General features: G+C 46.1%; 1 protein-coding gene and 1 long non-coding RNA gene across 6 annotated transcripts in view; one reads left to right on the plus strand and one right to left on the minus strand.

Moving 5' to 3' along the window:
- GFPT1 (glutamine--fructose-6-phosphate transaminase 1) overlaps positions 1–18,261 on the plus strand; it is a 43,309-nt gene extending 25,048 nt beyond the window's left edge. For 2 of the 5 annotated variants that reach the window (XM_081868444.1, XM_081868445.1), the window contains 11 exons: positions 125–288; positions 950–1,045; positions 2,371–2,468; positions 3,152–3,272; positions 3,542–3,598; positions 6,569–6,726; positions 9,881–9,995; positions 11,671–11,798; positions 12,591–12,758; positions 14,912–15,073; positions 15,382–18,261. In XM_081868444.1, the coding sequence (XP_081724570.1) occupies positions 125–288; positions 950–1,045; positions 2,371–2,468; positions 3,152–3,272; positions 3,542–3,598; positions 6,569–6,726; positions 9,881–9,995; positions 11,671–11,798; positions 12,591–12,758; positions 14,912–15,073; positions 15,382–15,426 (1,312 nt within the window). In that variant the 3' untranslated portion in view covers positions 15,427–18,261. The remainder of the gene's footprint in view (positions 1–124; positions 289–949; positions 1,046–2,370; positions 2,469–3,151; positions 3,273–3,541; positions 3,599–6,568; positions 6,727–9,880; positions 9,996–11,670; positions 11,799–12,590; positions 12,759–14,911; positions 15,074–15,381) is intronic. The other 3 variants (XM_081868446.1, XM_081868447.1, XR_014158225.1) reach the window with 2 other exon arrangements.
- Positions 3,507–5,941, minus strand: LOC309345517. The gene is made up of 2 exons (XR_014158279.1): positions 5,661–5,941; positions 3,507–5,568 (listed from the first exon to the last, which is right to left on the minus strand). It is a non-coding gene; the product is annotated as an uncharacterized lncRNA (long non-coding RNA).
- Positions 18,262–19,141: the final 880 nt, after the last annotated feature.

The raw sequence follows: 19,141 nt of genomic DNA on the forward strand, positions 1-19,141 counted from the left end.
ATTATTTTATAATGTGCCTATTCAGTGAATCTTACAAGTTATTTGCCCTTAAGCATAATAGTCCAGATTCTTCTCCTTCTAGTTTCCATAGATGGAAGTTGAACCATTCTCTACTCTTTTACAGTGCAGTTATTGAGCATACCAACAGAGTGATTTTTCTGGAGGATGATGATGTGGCAGCTGTTGTGGACGGCCGTCTCTCCATCCATCGAGTCAAGCGCACAGCGGCTGATCATCCTAGTCGCGCTGTCCAGACCCTACAAATGGAGCTCCAGCAAATCATGAAGGGTATGTCTAAGTTGATAGTCAGGGCTTCTCAGTTTCAAGTGTGTGTGTGTTTGTGAAGATCCTTCCTGGAGATTCGTGGGGACACAGGCTACCTACTTGGAGGCTTACAATTTTTTTTTAAATGGCACAAAATGGGAAATAGACAGGGAGGGAAGAGGAAAATCAAAATCAAAACTCAGGTAGTAATTTCTAAGCAATTGTTCCTATCATGATCAGGTGGCACAGTCCAAGAGCAGGACTCCATCGGCTCTGCTGTTTCACAGTTGTAGTTTATGTATCATAATTGAATTGGCTGCATTTTATTCTTTTCTTTACATTTCCCAGGCAATGTTGTTTAGCCCATGTTCACTGTACTAAAATATTGATATATATATATAAGAAGTTGCAATAATAATAAAACACCACATTCTGAAATAAAGAACAGGAAAATATAAAGAATTTCTGCATCAGCAAAAAGGACAAAATTATATTAGGATGGCTACTAGTACTAGTGGATACATACTAGTAAGCAGGACATTTTTCAGCCAGAGCTCACCAGAACTCAGTTCTGACACCTCTCAGGTGGTCACCATTGCCATCAACAGGTAGCTTTGTCAACAGAATAAACATTGCAGTGTTGTTTCCATCCAGTCTACATTTTGCTGCTGTTTTTTTTTAAAAGGTAACTTCAGTTCATTCATGCAAAAGGAAATTTTTGAACAACCAGAATCCGTTGTCAACACCATGAGAGGAAGAGTCAACTTCGATGACTACACCGGTAACTAAGTCAAAAGCATGTCAATGGTGTTTTGGTTTTTGAGGCGCTTTTGCTTAATAAAGTACTGCTGATAAAGGGGGGAGGGGCACAACAGGATGGTCTGTATACAGAGAAATTCTCTGCCCTTTTTGCCTTACGTAATGTAAGGATGATTCATAGAATTGTAGAGTTGGAAGGGACCCCAAGGGCCATCTAGTCCAACCCCCTGCAATGCAGGGATTACGACTGAAGAATCCCTGACAGATGGCCAGCTAACCTCTTCTCAAATATCTCCCATGAAGGAGAGTCCGCTATCTTCTGAGATAGTTGGTTCCACCATCAAACAGCTGAGGTAGAAGTTCTTCTACACTATTCTACCTCTGCTTTCTGTTGATTGCATTTTGACCACTTTGCAAGAAAAAAGATTCCACCTAAACATTTTTTCTACAAGAAAAAAGATTCCACCTAAACATTAGGAAGAACTTCCTGACAGTAAGAGCTGTTCGACAGTGGAATTTGCTGCCAAGGAGTGTGGTGGAGTCTCCTTCTTTGGAGGTCTTTAAGCAGAGGCTTGACAACCATATGTCAGGAGTGCTCTGACGGTGTTTCCTGCTTGGCAGGGGGTTGGACTCGATGGCCCTTGTGGTCTCTTCCAACTATGATTCTATGACTCTATGCTGCTGAGCAAGTTTCCCTTCTCCTCTGGGATGCTTAGTGGGACTGGGGGGTTATGCTGCCACACTTGGTACTTGCCTTCTTCCTGCTTAGGAAAGTGTCTAAGGAGATGACATTTGCTTGACCCTACTGTGTACTGCGGGACGCAGGTGGCGCTGTGGTCTAAACCACGGAGCCTAGGGCTTGCCGATCAGAAGGTCAGCTGTTCGAATCCCCGTGACGGGGCGAGCTCCCGTTGCTCGGTCCCAGCTCCTGCCAACCTAGCAGTTTGAAAGCACGTCAAGTGCAAGTAGATAAATAGGTACCACTCCGGTGGGAAGGTAAACGCCATTTCCGTGCGCTGCTCTGGTTTGCCAGAAGCTGCTTAGTCATGCTGGTCACATGACCCGGAAGCTGTCTGCGGACAAATGCCTGCTCCCTTGGCCAGTAAAGCGATATGAGCGCTGCAACCCCAGAGTCGTCCGTGACTAGACTGTATACTGTAGATGATGAGAGGAGGGCAAACTCTGAAATTCCTCTAAATGGACAATATAATTCCTGAAGACTTAGTTGAAATGTCTCTTATGTTTTTCCTTGAGTAGTAGTAGTAGTAGTAGTAGTAGTAGTAGTAGTTATTATTATTATTATCATCATGTTCAATACCAAAACCTTTGTGTCTACATTTATAATAGTGAATCTTGGGGGTTTGAAAGATCACATCAAGGAGATCCAAAGGTGCCGGCGTCTCATCCTAATTGCTTGCGGAACAAGCTACCACGCTGGAGTTGCAGTAAGTGGCTGACTTTGGGTTTTCCTTTTGAGTAGCATCTCAAACACATTGAACAAATTAGTAGTGCTGTGATCCTACGATTATGTTGGTGAAGCTATGGAGAGTGGGCTCCTTGTAACCGTGACCTGTCCTTGTAGCTTCATTTCATTGGTCTGTTTTGTTCTGCAGATGGGAGGCATATCTCACTGAAATTACCTACTGGGTCATTAATTCTCAACTGGAGCATGGAAAGACATACTCAGTAGAACGCGTAGGAGACAACTCCTAGGGACCCTCCCATCACTCCCAGGTCCCTTCCCTCCTTCCCCAATAAAATATTGGAGGGGGCCGGGCCCCTGCAAAGTTGATGGGCATTGGCATTCAAATGGTGTGCGTGTGCCAAGTCATGAGATTGATTGTGCAAGGCAGGGCTTACCCCCCCCCCAATATTTTATTCAAGTTGGTACCCCTGGTAGAACATTTGGATTGTGAGAGTCTTACCAGAATTGGAAACTCACTCCAGTTCTGATGTAATAAATCACATTTTCTCTAAGGCATGTATAGTTTATTTTGCCTATGAGAACATGTTTTAATGATGCCAACCTTGGACCCTACAGGATGTGTTCCCTCCAGAATCTGCTGCACTGCTTCATGGGCTGAGGAGTATGTGACTTCCCCCCTTTTTCTTTTCTTTTCTTTACCAGACACGTCAAGTTCTGGAAGAGTTGACTGAATTGCCTGTCATGGTAGAACTTGCCAGTGACTTTTTGGACAGGAACACTCCAGTCTTCAGAGATGATGTCTGCTTCTTCATCAGCCAGTCAGGTACGGACGGGTCTTTGGCCTGGGAGCAGTGCTGGGCAGGTAGCAGGCCAAACTGAGACCAGTAGGTGGCTACCTTTGGCTAGGCTCATGACCTTTGACCTGGCGTGCTACCGAGGAGGGAGGTTTAGAATCCTGTAGAGCCAGGAGCCACCAAGTCTGGTCAGGATTCTCCCGGCTGGAGCTCTTAGCACATGGTACTTCTTGGCCATTGCTCATACAAACAATGTGTGTTTCTGTTTGTTTGTTTGTTTGTTTGTTTGTGTTTTTAGAAGTAATGAGTTCGGCATGCTTAGAACCAGACATGTGCAAGTTATCCGGGGCAAAATGTAAGAGTTTCAAAACAAAGGACAAACCCTGTGTGAATGTAGTGAAATGCAGCCTGAATTTCATGCCTAAAGCTTTAGTTTCAAATATAAGCTAAAAATTAAATCATGTGGATACATATTTATTAATTAATTATGTGTTTGTGATATTTATCCCTATCTCCCGCCTTTTCCTCAGTCCGGGACTCAAAGTGTGTCTTACACAAATTAAAATGACACAAATAAAATGGCAAAAAATGAAAATGGTTAAAAAGTAATTAAACTAATAGAACTAAAACAATATTATTATTTTTTAAAAAAATCAGGTGTATAGCTACACATTACTGAAGGACCCTTTCTACTTTACCAGAATAGTAGTTTCGACTATTTATACCAGGGGTCAGCAAACTTTTTCAGCAGGGAGCCGGTCCACTGTCCCTCAGACCTTGTGGGAGGCCGGACTTTATTTTTTTTTGGGGGGGGGGGATAAACTAATTCCTATGCCCCACAAATAACCCAGAGATGCATTTTAAATAAAAGGACACATTCTACTCATGTAAAAACACACTGATTCTTCCGCAGGCCAGATTTAGAAGGCGATTGGACCAGATCCGGCCCCCGGGCCTTAGTTTGCCTACCCATGATTTATACTATAATATAGTATAGGTAAAAAGGGGCTAAATAGCCAAAACTGTTTTTTTATAATCACTTCCAGCACCGCTGCTGCATTGAAAATGAAATGTTACTGTTCAGATGAAATGGCTGAAGCCTGGGCACTTTGGTTTGCCAAAAAAAAACCTTGTTCTGTGGAATAAAAGCTACAAACCAATTGTAGAATCTTCTGCCCTCCTGGACACATGAGTCGTATTGGGTAGTCACAAACAGCAGATTCCTTGCAGGGTTTCCCATCCCTCTGGGGCAGCCTTCACCGACCAGTGCCCTCCAGATGTTGTTGGACTGCAACTCCCATCAGCCCCAGCCAACACAGCTGATGGGAGTTGTAGTCCAACAACATCTGGAGGCTTCTTTACCGCACAGTGATTTCTTCCTTGGCCAGGGGAACTGCTAGAATATATTTTGAGCGTAGAAGGCACCTCTTAGAATGCTCCCTGCTGACCATAGTGATAGTAGCCGGCCAAAGGAACGGTCGGTATTGGCAGTCAGCAGGCTGGGGATTTGACACCCTCTGCTGGTGATTTGCAGGCATGCCTGTAATCTTCTTTGCCATGCACTTGGTATTCCTGTTGTTTCAGCATTTTCAGTGTAATAATATAATGAATTCTCTAAATTCATAAGAAGTAGTTAGTAGTTTGAGTTGTTTTATGAAAAACAGCTGTAATTATGTCCTGTAGTTTAACTCCATACACATAACACACAGAGCCATCTAGACAGATCAGTCTAGATTTGCTTGAGTGCCAGTGGAATATATGAATGGTTCATTGGTAGGGAGATTTCTTTCCAGAATGTATTGCTAAAAGGATTTGGAATCCTGTAGATATTTGCCCAGATTACCTACTTTACTCTTGCCCTTTGCATCATTCCAAAAACAGTGTGCAATTTGGGTATTGCTTAAAATGAACAATACCCCCTCAGTTTGCCTTCTTAACATCTGGCTGCTATTCTCATTACAATATCTTGTCCGGTTTATTTAGATATTTTATATCTTGCCTTTCTGCATCTGGGTATACTCCAGGCAGCTCACATAAAGGAACAAGAACAAATCATAAAATCCAGATCAGTAATAATATGTTTTCCCTAGCTAGTATTGTGTTCTAATGCAGCTGTCTTCTGTTCCTGATGCTGAGCAAAGAAGTGGAAGAACTAGAGTTCTTCAGAGAGCATTGCTGCTTTGGTTAGGTCTGTGGTTTCTCATCTATGGTGCCTATCTGCAGCAGCAAAAAAAAGAGTTAATGCATTTCTAGGCTGCATCAACAGAAGTTGAGTGTCCAAATCAAGGGAAGTTATAATAACACACTATTCTGCCTGGATCATAGCTGCCAACATTTTTAAAGGGAAATTCCCTTATTCCGAATAGGATTCCTCGCAAGAAAAGGGAAAAGTTTGACAGCTATGGCCTGGATCATACCCAGCCTGAAGTCCTGTGTCTAGTTCTGGACACCACAGTTTAAGAAGGATATTGAAAGCTGGAAGGTGTGCAGAGGAGGATGACCAAAATGATAAGGGTCTGGAAACCAAGCATAATGAGGAACAATTGAGGGAATTAGGTATGTTTAGCGTAGAGACGCTAAACATATAAGGGATGCGGGTGGTGCTGTGGGTAAAACCTCAGCGCCTAGGACTTGCCGATCGCATGGTCGGCGGTTCGAATCCCCGCGGCAGGGTGCGCTCCCGTCGTTCGGTCCCAGTGCCTGCCAACCTCACAGTTCGAAAGCACTTCCGGTGCAAGCAGATAAATAGGGACCGCTTACCAGCGGGAAGGTAAACGGTGTTCCGTGTGCTGCGCTGGCTTGCCAGATGCAGCTTGTCACGCTGGCAACGTGACCCGGAAGTGTCTGCGGACAGCGCTGGCTCCCGGCTATAGAGTGAGATGAGCGCACAACCCTAGAGTCTGGCAAGACTGGCCCGAACGGGCAGTGGTACCTTTACCTTTACCTAGCGTAGAGAAGGCTGAGAGGTGATAGGATAGCCACCTTCAAATGTCTGAAGGACTGCCACATAGAAGGTGGAGCAAGCTTGGTTTCTGTTGCTCCAGAGGGTAGGATCTGAAGCAGTGAATTCAAATGACAAGAAAGGAGATTCTGATTAAACATCAGGAATGACTTTTTGATGGCAAGAACTGTTGGACAGTGGAACAGTCTCCCCTGGAAGGTGTTGGACTCTCCTACATTAGGGGTTTTTAAGCAGAGGTCAGATGACCATTATTCAGGGATTTTTTTAGCTGTGATTCCTGCATTGCAGGGAGTTGGGCTAGAATGATTCTGTGGCCTCCAGGTTGAGCTTTTCCTGACTCTGATGGTGTCTGTCTCTCTGCAGGTGAGACAGCAGACACCCTGATGGCCCTACGCTACTGCAAGGAGAGAGGAGCCCTGACTGTCGGAATCACAAATACTGTGGGGAGCTCCATATCTCGCGAGACAGACTGCGGGGTTCACATCAATGCTGGGCCAGAGATTGGGGTTGCCAGCACAAAGGTAAGGGTTCCTTGTGTCATCAGAGGCACTCACACTTGGCACCAATAAAGCTCAGTTGAGTCACGTAGATTTGCATATCTTGTAATACATGCATCTGTTCTGAATCTTATGCTTCAGAATCTTATGCTTCAGAATCTTATGCTTCAGAATCTTATGCTTCAGAATCTTATGCTTATGACCCTCAGGATCCCTTCCAATTCTACAATTCTGTGATTTCTCAAGGAAGAGGGGAAGGCATAGGGGTTCTTTCCCAGTTCATCTACAGTCTGCAGAGGGTCTTTAGAAATACCCACATTTTGAATAGTTCCCTCCAGGTTGCGTTAAGTTGAAAGAGGCATAACTTCTTACAGAAATCCTCATTTGAAGTGCAGGCACACAGCCCAACCCCTTTCCCAGCTATTATTTATTTGAATTTTTAGCTGCTTGTTACCCAGAAGCCTGCAATCAACCTACAATATATTTATTAAAACAAGCATTAAAATGTTAATGCATTCATGCAAAAACACAGTGCATAAAAATATACAAAGCAGCCCCCCGTAACAGTCACAGGAAGCACGGGAGTTCCCATGGGGCTCCCAAGGCTTGCGCACAGCAGCCTGCAGCCCGAAACCTGGGGAGTGCAGCGGAGGGCACCCCGGGCTTTGGGCAGCTTTCTGCAAGCCTTGGGAGCCCGGCGGGAACTCCGGCGGGTTCCCAAGGCTTGCAGATAACTTCCTGATAGCTTCCCCCCCCCCAAAAAAAAACTAGGTGCGCCCTATGGGGCGAAAAATACGGTAAATGTTAGGTAATCTCTTGGTGTATATCATTTTCATGTGCATGTATAACTCAACAATTTTTTGTATTAAATTATCCTTTAAAGCTTTCAAAAAACATACCCTTAACCCTCAAACATTGGAAGAGTCTGTGAGCAGTGAATAAGGCAAGATCCCGGGTGATGGGATCTCTCCCTATCTCAGTAGATTCCCACCAGGGCTTCCTACATCTCCTCCCTGCTGCCTAGAGTTGCTTTGCATGGTTTGTTGTGTGAGCTGCTGCAGCAGCTGGCCATTCTGCACTCTCCCCCCTCCCTTCCGCAGACCTCCAGGTTGTAGATCCCCTTAAGAACACCTTTAAGAGCCTTCTGAATCAGGCCAATGGCCCTCCTAGGCCAGCATCCTATTCTCACAGTGGCCAGCCAGATGCTTGTGGGAAACTCGCATGCAGGATCTGAGCACAAGAGCTTTTATCTGTCCTGAATCCTCGCAACACCCTTCCTCGGGGTGGGGTGGGGGGTCAAAGAGGGTTCCTGGCAAATACCTCAATATTTCCTCAAGGTGATTGAGCTGCTTCCTTTTCCCCTTAAAAATTGAAAAGAGGCATTTAACAAAGAACGAGCCTTGGCCAAGATTTGTATGCTAAGGTGCCTGCTGCTTTTTCATGGGGAACGTGCTGCAATATTACATGAGCTGAGAGGGTCTGAATTCACTTGCTGGAGCAATCAGGGTATTCATTGCAGCTGAGAGTCCAGCTCATTTTTAGCCTGCATTGGCAGTTTTGAAAATATTGGTGTTCCTTTCCACGAAGCCAGTTAAGAACTTGAGAAACTGTTTCTTAGGCTGTTCCAGAGACCCAGGTAAGGAGCCACTGTTCTGGTCCAGAGCCACTGGAGCCTGGGGTAACCTATGGCAATGAGAGGGGAGAGTGCCACTGGACCAGATAGCAGGCAAGGATCAGTGGTTCCTAGCCACCATGGCTATGTTCTGTCTCCACTGCCAGGCAATATACCTCTGAATACCAGTTGCTGGAAACCGCAGGAGGGGAATGTAGTTGTTTTCCACTATTTGGCCACTGTGAGAACAAAATGCTGGACTAGTTGGGAAGTTATTAACTGGGTGGGGTGATAGTCACCCAGACCTTCCTGGTCCAAGCACAGCACTCTGTCCTCAGCATCTGGCTGCTCAGGTCTGGGAGGAGTATAAACCTGTCTTTTTGTTTCAGGGGCGCTATTTTTTCTTGCTCATGCTCCCGAGCATGTTGGCGGCATCCCAAAATGAGCAGATGTTACACATTACATTCTCCCCCCCCCCCGCCCCCATTTAAGACTGCATTTCTGGAATATGTAATCACCGTTTAGGATAAAGAATCGAAGTTAACTCAGACAATGCTTTCTGGAGGAAACTATTGATAAACTGAGAAGGCAGCTGATGTAAATTGTCAGACAATGACAGGCCTTTTTCAAGTTGCAGTGGTGGAACCTCCAAACTAGAGTCAATACTTAGGAGTCAATAGAAAGTAGCTCCTCTAGATTAATAACAGTTTGAAATCAGTGCTTTCCCCTACATCTTGCCATCTCGTGCTCTAGATACTGGGCTGCCCCCCCCCCCCAGTCTCTAGAAACAAGGTTCTTCCAAAGAGGGATTTGGATTTAGGGCTGGACTAGGATGCACACCCTCCCTCCGATCCAGACACACACATTTCCTCCTCAGCCTTTCTCTGAATTGAGCATGCCCAGGGTCTCAGCCTGCTCTTAGTCGCTGGGTTGGTTCTGTTGTTTTCTCTCTAATCAGGCTGGAAGGAAAAAGGAGAAGATTGCAGGGCCTGCCCCTTTCCGCCAGCCTTTAGACAGAGTTTAGACAGAATTCAGGGGTATTGACTGGCTCCCCCCCCCCGCCCCCGACACTTTCCTGCCTAAGGATATGAAGATGTACGAGTGGTGCCTTGAGTGCAGGATCTCTGCCTCTGCCCAGGCATGAACAACAAAATTACAGAGCCTCCAGCTGTAAGGACTGGCCACACACTCAGCTGCTCCCTTATTCTTACTCTCCAGGTTAGCTAGGGTAATTGTTGTCTTCAAGTACGTTTGAGAGTGGCCAGACTAGATGCCTGGTATCAGCTTGACCTGATTGGTGGTGTCCCTTTGCTGTTAGCTGGAGGTAAAATGAATAGCCTTGTCTGTGACGATGGAGCTCCCTTGGATTTGGAATTTTGGATTTCTCACTGGAAGAACCAATCCTTTCTGGTGCTTAGGGGCTGGGCTGGGTTTGTGCCAGGGTCAAGTGGGATAGTGAAGCCACCACTTTTATACCAGCAGCTTTCAGGTGTGAGTTTTGGGCAGCTTGCAGCATCTTAGCAAATCTGGCAAGCATATGCACAGTGATGTCATCTCTTTCCGCAGGCCTACACAAGCCAATTTGTGTCGCTAGTGATGTTTGCGCTCATGATGTGCGACGACAGGATTTCCATGCAAGAAAGACGGAAAGAAATCATGCGAGGCCTCAAGTTATTGCCAGGTGCGTGCGGGCGCTCTGAGGCGTCATGACAAAATGTGATTCTTTGAAGGAGAACAGCAAGGCGAGGATTGACTCAACGAGGGTAGTGGGACCTCTCACTTGCTTCCTGGTTTTGTGCGAAGCTGGGAGATTTGAAGCAGCAAGGATCTCATCCAGATCAGGTCCCTCACTGCCACATAGCCTGCATGGAGCTGCCTTTGAAGCTGGAGTATTCTCTGATGCTCCATTCTTGGTTAATCCACACTAGCTACCAATCCATTTTTAGGCATAGTTCAAAGTGCTGGTTATTAAACAGTTTTGGAGTAGGATCTTTGACAGGCTGCCTCCTGCTGCATGAGCCTGTTTATCTGCTGCACTCTTGCTGGAGGCCTTCCTCTGCAACCTCCTGCCATCGGAAGTCTGGGCTGGGTTGAGTGGCAGGGCCTTTTTGGTTCTGGCACCCAGATTCTGGGCCTCAGGAAGCCTAGTTAGAATCATAGAATTGCAGAGTTGGACGGGACCCTGAGGGTCATCTAGTCAAACTCCCTGTAATGCAGGAATATGCAGCTGCAACCTTGACATTGTCAGCACCACACTCTAACCAGCTGAGCCCCTTTCTTCGTGGTGACTAGTGCTCTCTCTTTTGCCAAGCTTTTGGTTGTGGTTTTTGGCTCATTGTTCATCTTACTGTTTTGATTATATTTTAATTGATGAAATTTGTCACTTTGGGGGGCTAAAGATGGCTCCCCCCTTTTTTAGTAAAGATTTTATTGGCTTACAAAAGTATGAGCAATGTCTCTCTTTTTTTCCAAGTAACATTTTTACAGGTCAGTTTCATTTGTTGAGACATTAGTGTTATATTAGGAAGAAAAGGGGGAAAGAGGTGGAGGGGGAAAAGGTGAGTGGGGGTGGGGTGGGGTTGTGATGTTTCTATTTTGCTTAATGTATGTGGGGTTTGGTGTCAGCGTTGCTTGTGCAGGTTCTCTGCTATTCACTTGTGGTGAGAGAGGTTGGCATTGGCCATGGGTGTGGTTGTACGTTTGTGATTGCGTGTGGTGAGCTTTGTTTTCATGTGTGAGTGGGGTGGGTGGGTGTTTGGATCAGGTTAGCCATATTGGTTTGTATGTTGTTGGTGGAGTTTTGTCGTCGTCTTGTTGGGCTGTGTATGTGCTAAAGGGGAGCCATACTGGGGTGAAGGCGTCTGCTAAAGATGGTTTTATAAATAAAATAAACAGATGAGCTCTGTGGGTAAACTCTTCAGCTGTATAAGATGGGCTTGTGCAGAAATAATCAGTTGCGTATGAAAGTGGAAACCGTCATATCTTCAAGAGAACAAAACATATTTGTTTAAAAGCCACATCAAGCATTGCATCAGTGTATCTTGGTTCTTTATTGTCACATCCTCAAATGTGGATCACTTTATAAGTTACGAGAACAGGTTCCAGAGTTCTGTTGGAGGATTTAGGAAAACCACCTTCCAACTTCGGTGCTAATGAAACCCCAATAAAAATTGGTGGGTCCAGGTGATGGTTACTTTTACTCTCTGAAGATCCACTGATTCGTGCAATTTTCAGTACAGCATTTAAATACCACATTGAACATTGTTTCCAAAGTGCATGTAAAGCCATTTCTAGTGTGATTGCAGATTGTTAACCTGCGTGTTAATATGTTGCTTCCCTCTTGCTACTTGCGATAGACTTGATCAAAGAAGTCCTGAGCATGGATGATGAAATCCAGAAACTGGCCACAGAGCTTTACCACCAGAAGTCAGTCCTCATTATGGGCCGTGGTTATCATTATGCGACATGCCTGGAGGGCGCTCTGGTAAGAATCCCCATTTCCTTTAATAATAATAATAATAATAATAATAATAATAATAATAATAGGCTTATCCATCATTATTTGTGTTCCAGTTTGAGGGGCAGACCTGAAAATGAGGAAGGGCATTTTTAAAAGCATGTCTCTAGTCATTATAACTGCAAAGAGAGTGTTTAAAGCTGCTGTCCACAACCTGCTGCCCTCCAGATGTTTTGACCAACTCACATCAGCCCCAGCCTGTATGGGAGTTGTTGTAGTCCAAGTGAACTGGAGAGCACTGGATTGGGGAAGGCTATTTTAAAAGTGTATGAGCAATCCCTGACAACAGAAAGAATCCCAAATGGACTGAGTAGGTTTTCTAAAGGTCAGAAATGAAGATGGGTTTTAAATCAGGCCTGCAAATATTGTTGTCTGCTAAACCAAATGCAGCTCACCAGCCGTCTCCTGTAACCTACCAAGAGTTTTGCAGTTCTCATGGTGGTTTCTTGCGTTTCTGCAGTCTGGGGTAGGCAGAAACCAGCTGGAGGGTTTTGGAGTCACTATCCACAGCTGCTGGTTTGCTTTTGTCTTGGTGGAGCATCTTTCCCCCCAAAGAGCTCATGGTGGCATGCATGGTTGCCCCCTCTCATTTAATCCCCACAAGAACCCTGTGAGGCAAGTCGGGCTGAGAGGCACTGACTGACCCCCAAGGTCACCCAGCGAGTTTAATGGCTGAGCGGGGATTTAAACCCTGGCCTCAGGAGGATCTTTGTTTTAGAGAGAGACTTCACAGACTAATGTGTTGCACCTTCTCTGCAGAAAATAAAAGAAATCACCTACATGCATTCGGAAGGCATTCTGGCCGGGGAGCTGAAGCATGGGCCCCTTGCCTTGGTCGATAAACTGATGCCTGTCATCATGATCATCACGAGGGACGGCACATACACCAAGTGCCAGAACGCCCTGCAGCAAGTCATTGCCCGGCAGGTGAGTTCAGGCAAGAAGAGACAGAACCCAGCTCTGCTCCACAAAGTCCCATCTTCCTTTGTTCCTCCCCAGGGATAAAGGATGAGGCACCAGAATTGGCAGTGCCCAAAGGTATCGGAAGTGGGTGGTGGGAAAGAGGGATCCGTTTCCTCTACCCCTCAATCCTTGGTCTAAGGGTTTCGTTCACCTCTTGCTTGTGTGTTAATTCCAGGTTGGAATGTGGGATCCTCAGGCCCCTTTTGAGGGGTCAGGATCACAAGCAAGGCTGCTGGCATTCCTCAGGCAAGATTTCTTCCTTGCACAGCCAGGCAGTTTTACTTTTATTATTTATTGCATTTATCTCCTGCCTTTCCCCAAGGAGCTCAGGGTGGCATACATTCTTCTCACAACAACCCTGTGAGGTAGGTTAGGCTGAGAGGCCTGAGATCGCCCAGTGGGAATTTGAACCCTGGTCTCCCTGGTCCAACACACTAATCACCACCACTGGCTCTCCTTGCCCTCTCCTGCATCTGCTCAGTTGCCTAGAAGTCTTGCCTGCTTAAGGCATGGATGGGCAAGCTGAATATCCAAGATGCTTGGGAGGGGGCGTTCCTCTTTGAAGCTGAATAGCTCTTTCCCCTTTATGGATGTTTCTAGGGGACAAACATAACTGCATCTGTTCCCGTGCTCCCCCCGCATTTATGTATAAATTTCTGCCCCATATTTCTGTCAAATGGGAAGCCTGAGCGAAGGGAGCTGTGCAGTGTCTCTAGCTTTTTATCTCCTGCCGTTCAGCAGCTCAGGAGGCACTTTGACCTCCGCCAGCTCTAATGCCAGAACTGAGTGGCAGTGCCTGGAGCAGTGGAGAAAAGGGGTGAGGGAAGAAGCGGGAGGGCAGCACCTCTTCCAGCCGAGAAAACGAGGCTCTGAACCTGAACAGGAGCTGAAGGAAATAGCCATTTCCAATGGTGTTTGCTTCTCTGTCCCTTGAAGGCTTTCTCCTCTTACGATCTTCTCCAGAGTGAAACGAAACTAACCACATCTGCTCTCCCCTGTGTTTTCCCTCAAGAGTGGCATAAACCAATAACTAAGGAGATGGTAAATAACTGAAAAGTGTGTTTCTTGACTACGCACATTGTTTTTATTGGGGCCGACAAAAGTGGCATGTAGCAAATGAAATGGCAAACACCCGCTGGTTCCAGGCTGAGGCCCTCTTCAACTCCTTACAGGCAGGGCTTGTTGCATTCAAGGCTCCCAGGCTTCCGTTTCTCCCTTTTTTGGTGGGAACCAGCCAGAATGATGACGAGGAGAGTGGCTCCCAGACCGGCCTCATCTGGGCAGCAAGCAGAAACCACCTTCCAGGCTGGCTGTTGTGACACCTTTTGAAATCTGCTGGCGCAGCCTTATTTCATTCGTGGGAGAAAAGCACTTTTTCAAGCTCTTTGTGCCTTGATTCAAAAGTCTGAGAAGACAAAAGAGTTCATGGGGCAGGATTGGTGGGGGTAAAGAGACAGCCGTCCCTCCTAGCTTGGTTCCCCCCCCCCTCCCACACAGGACAGGGGCACAGCCAGAGCAAAGGAGACTGGCTTGCGCTGCTCTCTGGGTACCCATGTTCCCTCCAGCCTGCCTGCCTTCTTCCTGGCCCAGGAGCAGGGTCAAGCAGTGGCCCAGCCCAAGTGATTTGCCCCGAGTTTTGCTCAGCCACGCTCTGGCATGGTGCCATCTGCAAAGCAGGTGCAGGAATGCTGCCAGCAGACACCAGTGTGACGCTTGCGGGGGAGAGGGATTGAGATTGCTCTCCTCTGTCACAGTTTGGGGTCTAGCACTCCAAGACCTGCTTGCAGCAGCTGTAAAATGGTACCCCACAGCAGCTGGAACCCACAGGTGTCAAAGAAAGCTGTGAAGGTGCAGTAAATCATACCCTGAAGGTGGTGGTGGTGGAGGAGCTCCTCCCCTGTTCTCCTTCCCACAGGCATGTTGCCAGGACAGTGTAATTCTTCTGGCCTGCCATTTCCCTATGGTGCCTCGGAGCAGAAGAGACCTCTCAGCCTTTGCCTCATCTTTCTCTCAAGGGTGTGGAGAGACTGAACCTAAGAGGTGGATGGAGGCCTCCTAAGTTTGGGAGTGGAGAAGGGGCTGCCCCGCCTTTTCCTTTACGCTTGTGCTCCTTGCAGGGTCGGCCTGTTGTGATTTGCGATAAGGAAGATATTGAGACCATCAAAAACAACAAGCGAACCATCAAAGTCCCCCACTCCGTGGACTGTCTGCAGGGGATCTTGAGCGTCATCCCTTTACAGCTCCTGGCTTTTCATCTTGCGGTACTCAGAGGCTATGATGTAAGTACCACACTGTCAAAGATCACCTTTAGTCCTTCAGCGAACATAAGGAGAGCCTGCTGGACCAGGTCAGTGGCCCATTTGGTCCAGCATCATGTTCCCACGATGGTGTTTCACAAATCTCTAAAGGTGGTGTGAATCTACCAGCTTCAGCTGGGCTAAGTGGGCAGCTTGGGCGCCTTGCCAAATAAACCAGCAAGCAGAGAGTGCACTTGTGTATGTAACAAAACAATAAGTCTCATATTGGCTGTTCAATTTAAAATATCCTTTTCAGGTTGTTGAGTTTTTTGTCTTTTTGTCTTTTTCAGGTTGACTTTCCAAGAAATCTGGCCAAATCTGTTACGGTTGAGTAGCGTACTCTGTCATTAAAGCTTTGGCAGATGTCAGCAAGAGACACTCTCTTTTGGTACTGGGACACATTGATTTTAAAAGTCCTTCCTTGATCAAATCTTAATCCCCTGTTCAAGAGTCTTTATAATTCTGTTGCATTTGTGACTGTTAAACGTTGAATCCACAGGCTATGCCAGCAACATTGTTAAACAATGATCATTTCAAGGTAGTTTGTTCTCTTTAAAAAGTCGTAATCCTCCTTTGTTGTTTAGCTGGATTGTTTCAGGCCTCCATAGTGCTGAATTGCATAATTGTCTAAGTATCTATAAGACATGCAGGCTCGTAAGATCTTTCAAGAATGGAAATGGGAAACGAGAAGGTGGTTCTGGAAATTGTAAGAACAGAGAGAGAAGCTAGGGCTGTGCTCTGCCACAGGAAACCAACTTTTCCCATCCCGCAAGGATGTTCACTGTCATCAGAACTCACTGTTTTGAAGGGGCCTGTTTCATAATGGATTTCTGCACCACCATGCAATAAAGATGGGAGTAGTTGGCCAGAGGAGGAGGGACCCTCACATTTGGCGCTTGGCCCCTGGCCCTTTCAACCAGTTCAGTTCTGTGTGGACCCACCATTCCTTGTCTGCACAAGCCCCACTCTTTCATCCTCTTGAAAATGCTGTAATAATGCAACGCCTGGTTGGTTGCTCCTGTAGAGTGTAGATTGAGGTGGAGGCCTCTTTGTGCGTTCATTTTTCTTAATGGCGTAAAGTCACCATAAGGTGGGTCACTTCCCCTTGCCTCTTTCACAACATAGTAAAGACATCCCTTACCATATAAGGAATGCAGTCAGAAGAGAACTGCACCCCATTTTTACCTACTGGAGGATAAAAAGTTGGGCAACCCTAATGTTATTCCCAGCATCTTCTCTGAAGAATCAGAGCAGTGGCATAAAGTCCATTTTATTTGGAGGATAGCTCTTCAATTAATGATCCCAAATCTATTAATGTGAATATGTCCCACATAAACATGTGGAGGCCAAGCTGCTATTTTCTAGAGGTTAGGGGGCAGATAGTAAAACTAGGGCTGAGCTGAAGAGGGGGAGGGAAGGTGGTGTGAACATGCTCTGTGCGAAAGCCTTTGCCCGCTGCAAAAACCAGCCACCCCTTGGCAGTTTGAGAGGGGACTGTGAATAGGGGCAAAAAGTGTTTGTCATTTTGTAAAAGCAAATGCATCCTTTGTTGCCGTTTGCCTAGGCCAATGTGACCTATTTTTCAGCACCTATTTATTAATAATAATTGTTGGCAATGAATCCAGCAGACTGCAGAACGGGAAGATGGAGGTGGAATTTCACTCCACTTGAGATAACAACGCAGAGATGTCTTCCTTCTCTCTTCTCTAGCTCCGCATGAAAAAACCTTTGAGAAATGAAGCAGCCATGTGCTCTATCTAGTATTAAGTTGACGATTGTGATGAAGGTAGTGAGAAGGGGCATAAGAGAACATGCAATACAATATGAAGACCAAAGATGAGCTTCAATGCCAGACTGGTGTACTAGGGTTGAACAGGTTTGGAAACCACTGATGGAGCAAACATAGATGGCAAAAATCCAAGTTATCTGAATGAGCAGCCTCCCAGTTCCCTTGTCCTTAGGTGATGGGACAGAGATGGTACCAGAGGGCTGTGAATAAGCTTCCTTGCTGAGGCTGCTTTCACAGTTTTATTTCAAGGGCAGAAGAACTGTGGAATGTACAAAAGCTAAGAAATATGGCAAATAAGCCAATTTGCAGAGCTGAGTAGAACACCAGCTTCTCTGCATCCCCCTTTATCAGTTGAGAAATAAATGTCCTAATAGAGAGCATTTAGGGATGCTATGATGTGGGGGTCTTCTTGGGCCAGCGGTTGTGTGACCCTGTTGCCCTGCCTGATATAAGGACAATGGGGTGAGGCGCACGGTGTGTCTCGAGTATTCAGAAAGCCTTGCACCCTGATGCTTGGCTTCTCTTGTGCTCACCATAAAAATATTACCTGCCATTCAGTTAAAGGTTTAAAGTGGCCCATAACTGCTGTTGAACAGTGTAGAGTTGTGAAGTATTGCGTTAAACAAAAGTCCTTACCTTGCCAGTGGTTATGCAATGTCGGGAGGAGCGGCGGTTTTCTTTCATCTCAGTGGATATGTGTCTGAACTGCCTGTCATGCAGTGTAAAGGGAAAGGCAGGGCTGCTAGAAGAGGTTTCACTCCACTTGTGACTTGGGCTACTTTACATAGATGTAGAGCACCAGCATGCAGGGCAGAAGGACTTAGCATCACTTCCAGCCCCTACAGTTCTAACTGATGTGGGAAGGTCTGCGCTCTCTTCCTGTGCAAGTTTCCATGTGGGATTCCCCCTCAATTTGAACTCCACGGTTCCAGAAGTCTGCAAGCCTTTTAACAACCAAGTGAACTCGTGTAACTCAACAGTCCACCAGCGTGGTCTTCAACACTTCCATTGTGGCCAACCTTGTTAAGTACAAGTTGCATTATGTTTCTCGTGTGTCCTGAAGATTGACGTGGTTTACTACTGAAGACGACTAATGTGGACTCCGGCTGATGAAATCACAGCTGTGTGTGTGTGTGTGTGTGTGTGTGTGTGTGTGTGTGTGTGTTTAAAACTGGAACATTTTTGCAAAATGTTAGCCCTCTGTTTCTCTGCTCGTTTTCCTTTTGAATGTATATATACAGCTCGTCATGGTTTATGGGGACCACTCTTTACTAATTTTGTGCTGTGTGCTCTACGCAGCTCAGAATTTTATCATTTAGGTTGTTTCCTAGCTTACTTTTTTGTATTTTGCTCTTTGAATAATAAAAAGTGCCCAACCTTACCATGACTTTGGCTTAGAAATCCTTGTTCTCTTGTGTTCTTCCCATAAAAAGAACCACCCAAGGCCAACTTGTGAATTAAATGGCAAACCGCAGTAGCTCTTGCCCACAGAATGCACAGGTATTGTAAAAACTGGGGGTGCAAAATTCTACAGCCTTCTAATTTGATAGTCCTGTGTGGCCCACCAAACACTTCCCTTAGAACTGCAGCTCGGTCTTTTCAAAATGAATTAAATGCCTATCGGTGTCCCCCAAACATGTTTTCTTTTGCAGGGTTTTGCTCCGTAGTTCTGCCTGCCCTCCGCCCCCCTTTGAATGGCCGGTCTTTAGCTTTTGCTTTGAGAGAGGTAGCAACCTGGGGAAACTCAGTTGGTAGGTTCAGCAGAGCTCAGCAATAGGATTCATTCTCCAAATCCAACCAATTATTGCAGCAGACTTGGGGAACTGGGAAGAGGATTTCCATGCTGCTAGGAGCAGTGTGAACAGAGCCCTGGAAGCAATAGCCAAAGGCTTGGCTATTTTGACTTAAACAGTGTGTGAGAGGAACTCCCAGCTTTAACAGTCTAGGTTTCAAGAACCTCATTCCCCCCACCCTTTGGGTTCTGGGGTCAAAATGCTTCAGTGACACAATGGGCAGAACTGTCCTCTTAGGCTTCAGGCTAAGGATGGGGACCCCTTGGCTCTCCAGATGTTGCTGGTCTCTAGCTCCCCTCACCCATGAAAACTTAACATTATTTTCTGGGAATCGGCGTAGTCATGATTTGTGCTGGGGTGTGTGTGGCAAAACCAAGCTATCTGCAATGCAGTTGGTCAGCTTCTGATGCACAGCTGCCCTTTCCCCACATCTATGAACAGAATACATGAACAAAATAAAAAAAATCC

This window comes from Podarcis erhardii (genome assembly GCF_964252035.2).
Source record: "Podarcis erhardii genome assembly, chromosome: 7".
Classification (NCBI taxonomy): domain Eukaryota; kingdom Metazoa; phylum Chordata; class Lepidosauria; order Squamata; family Lacertidae; genus Podarcis; species Podarcis erhardii.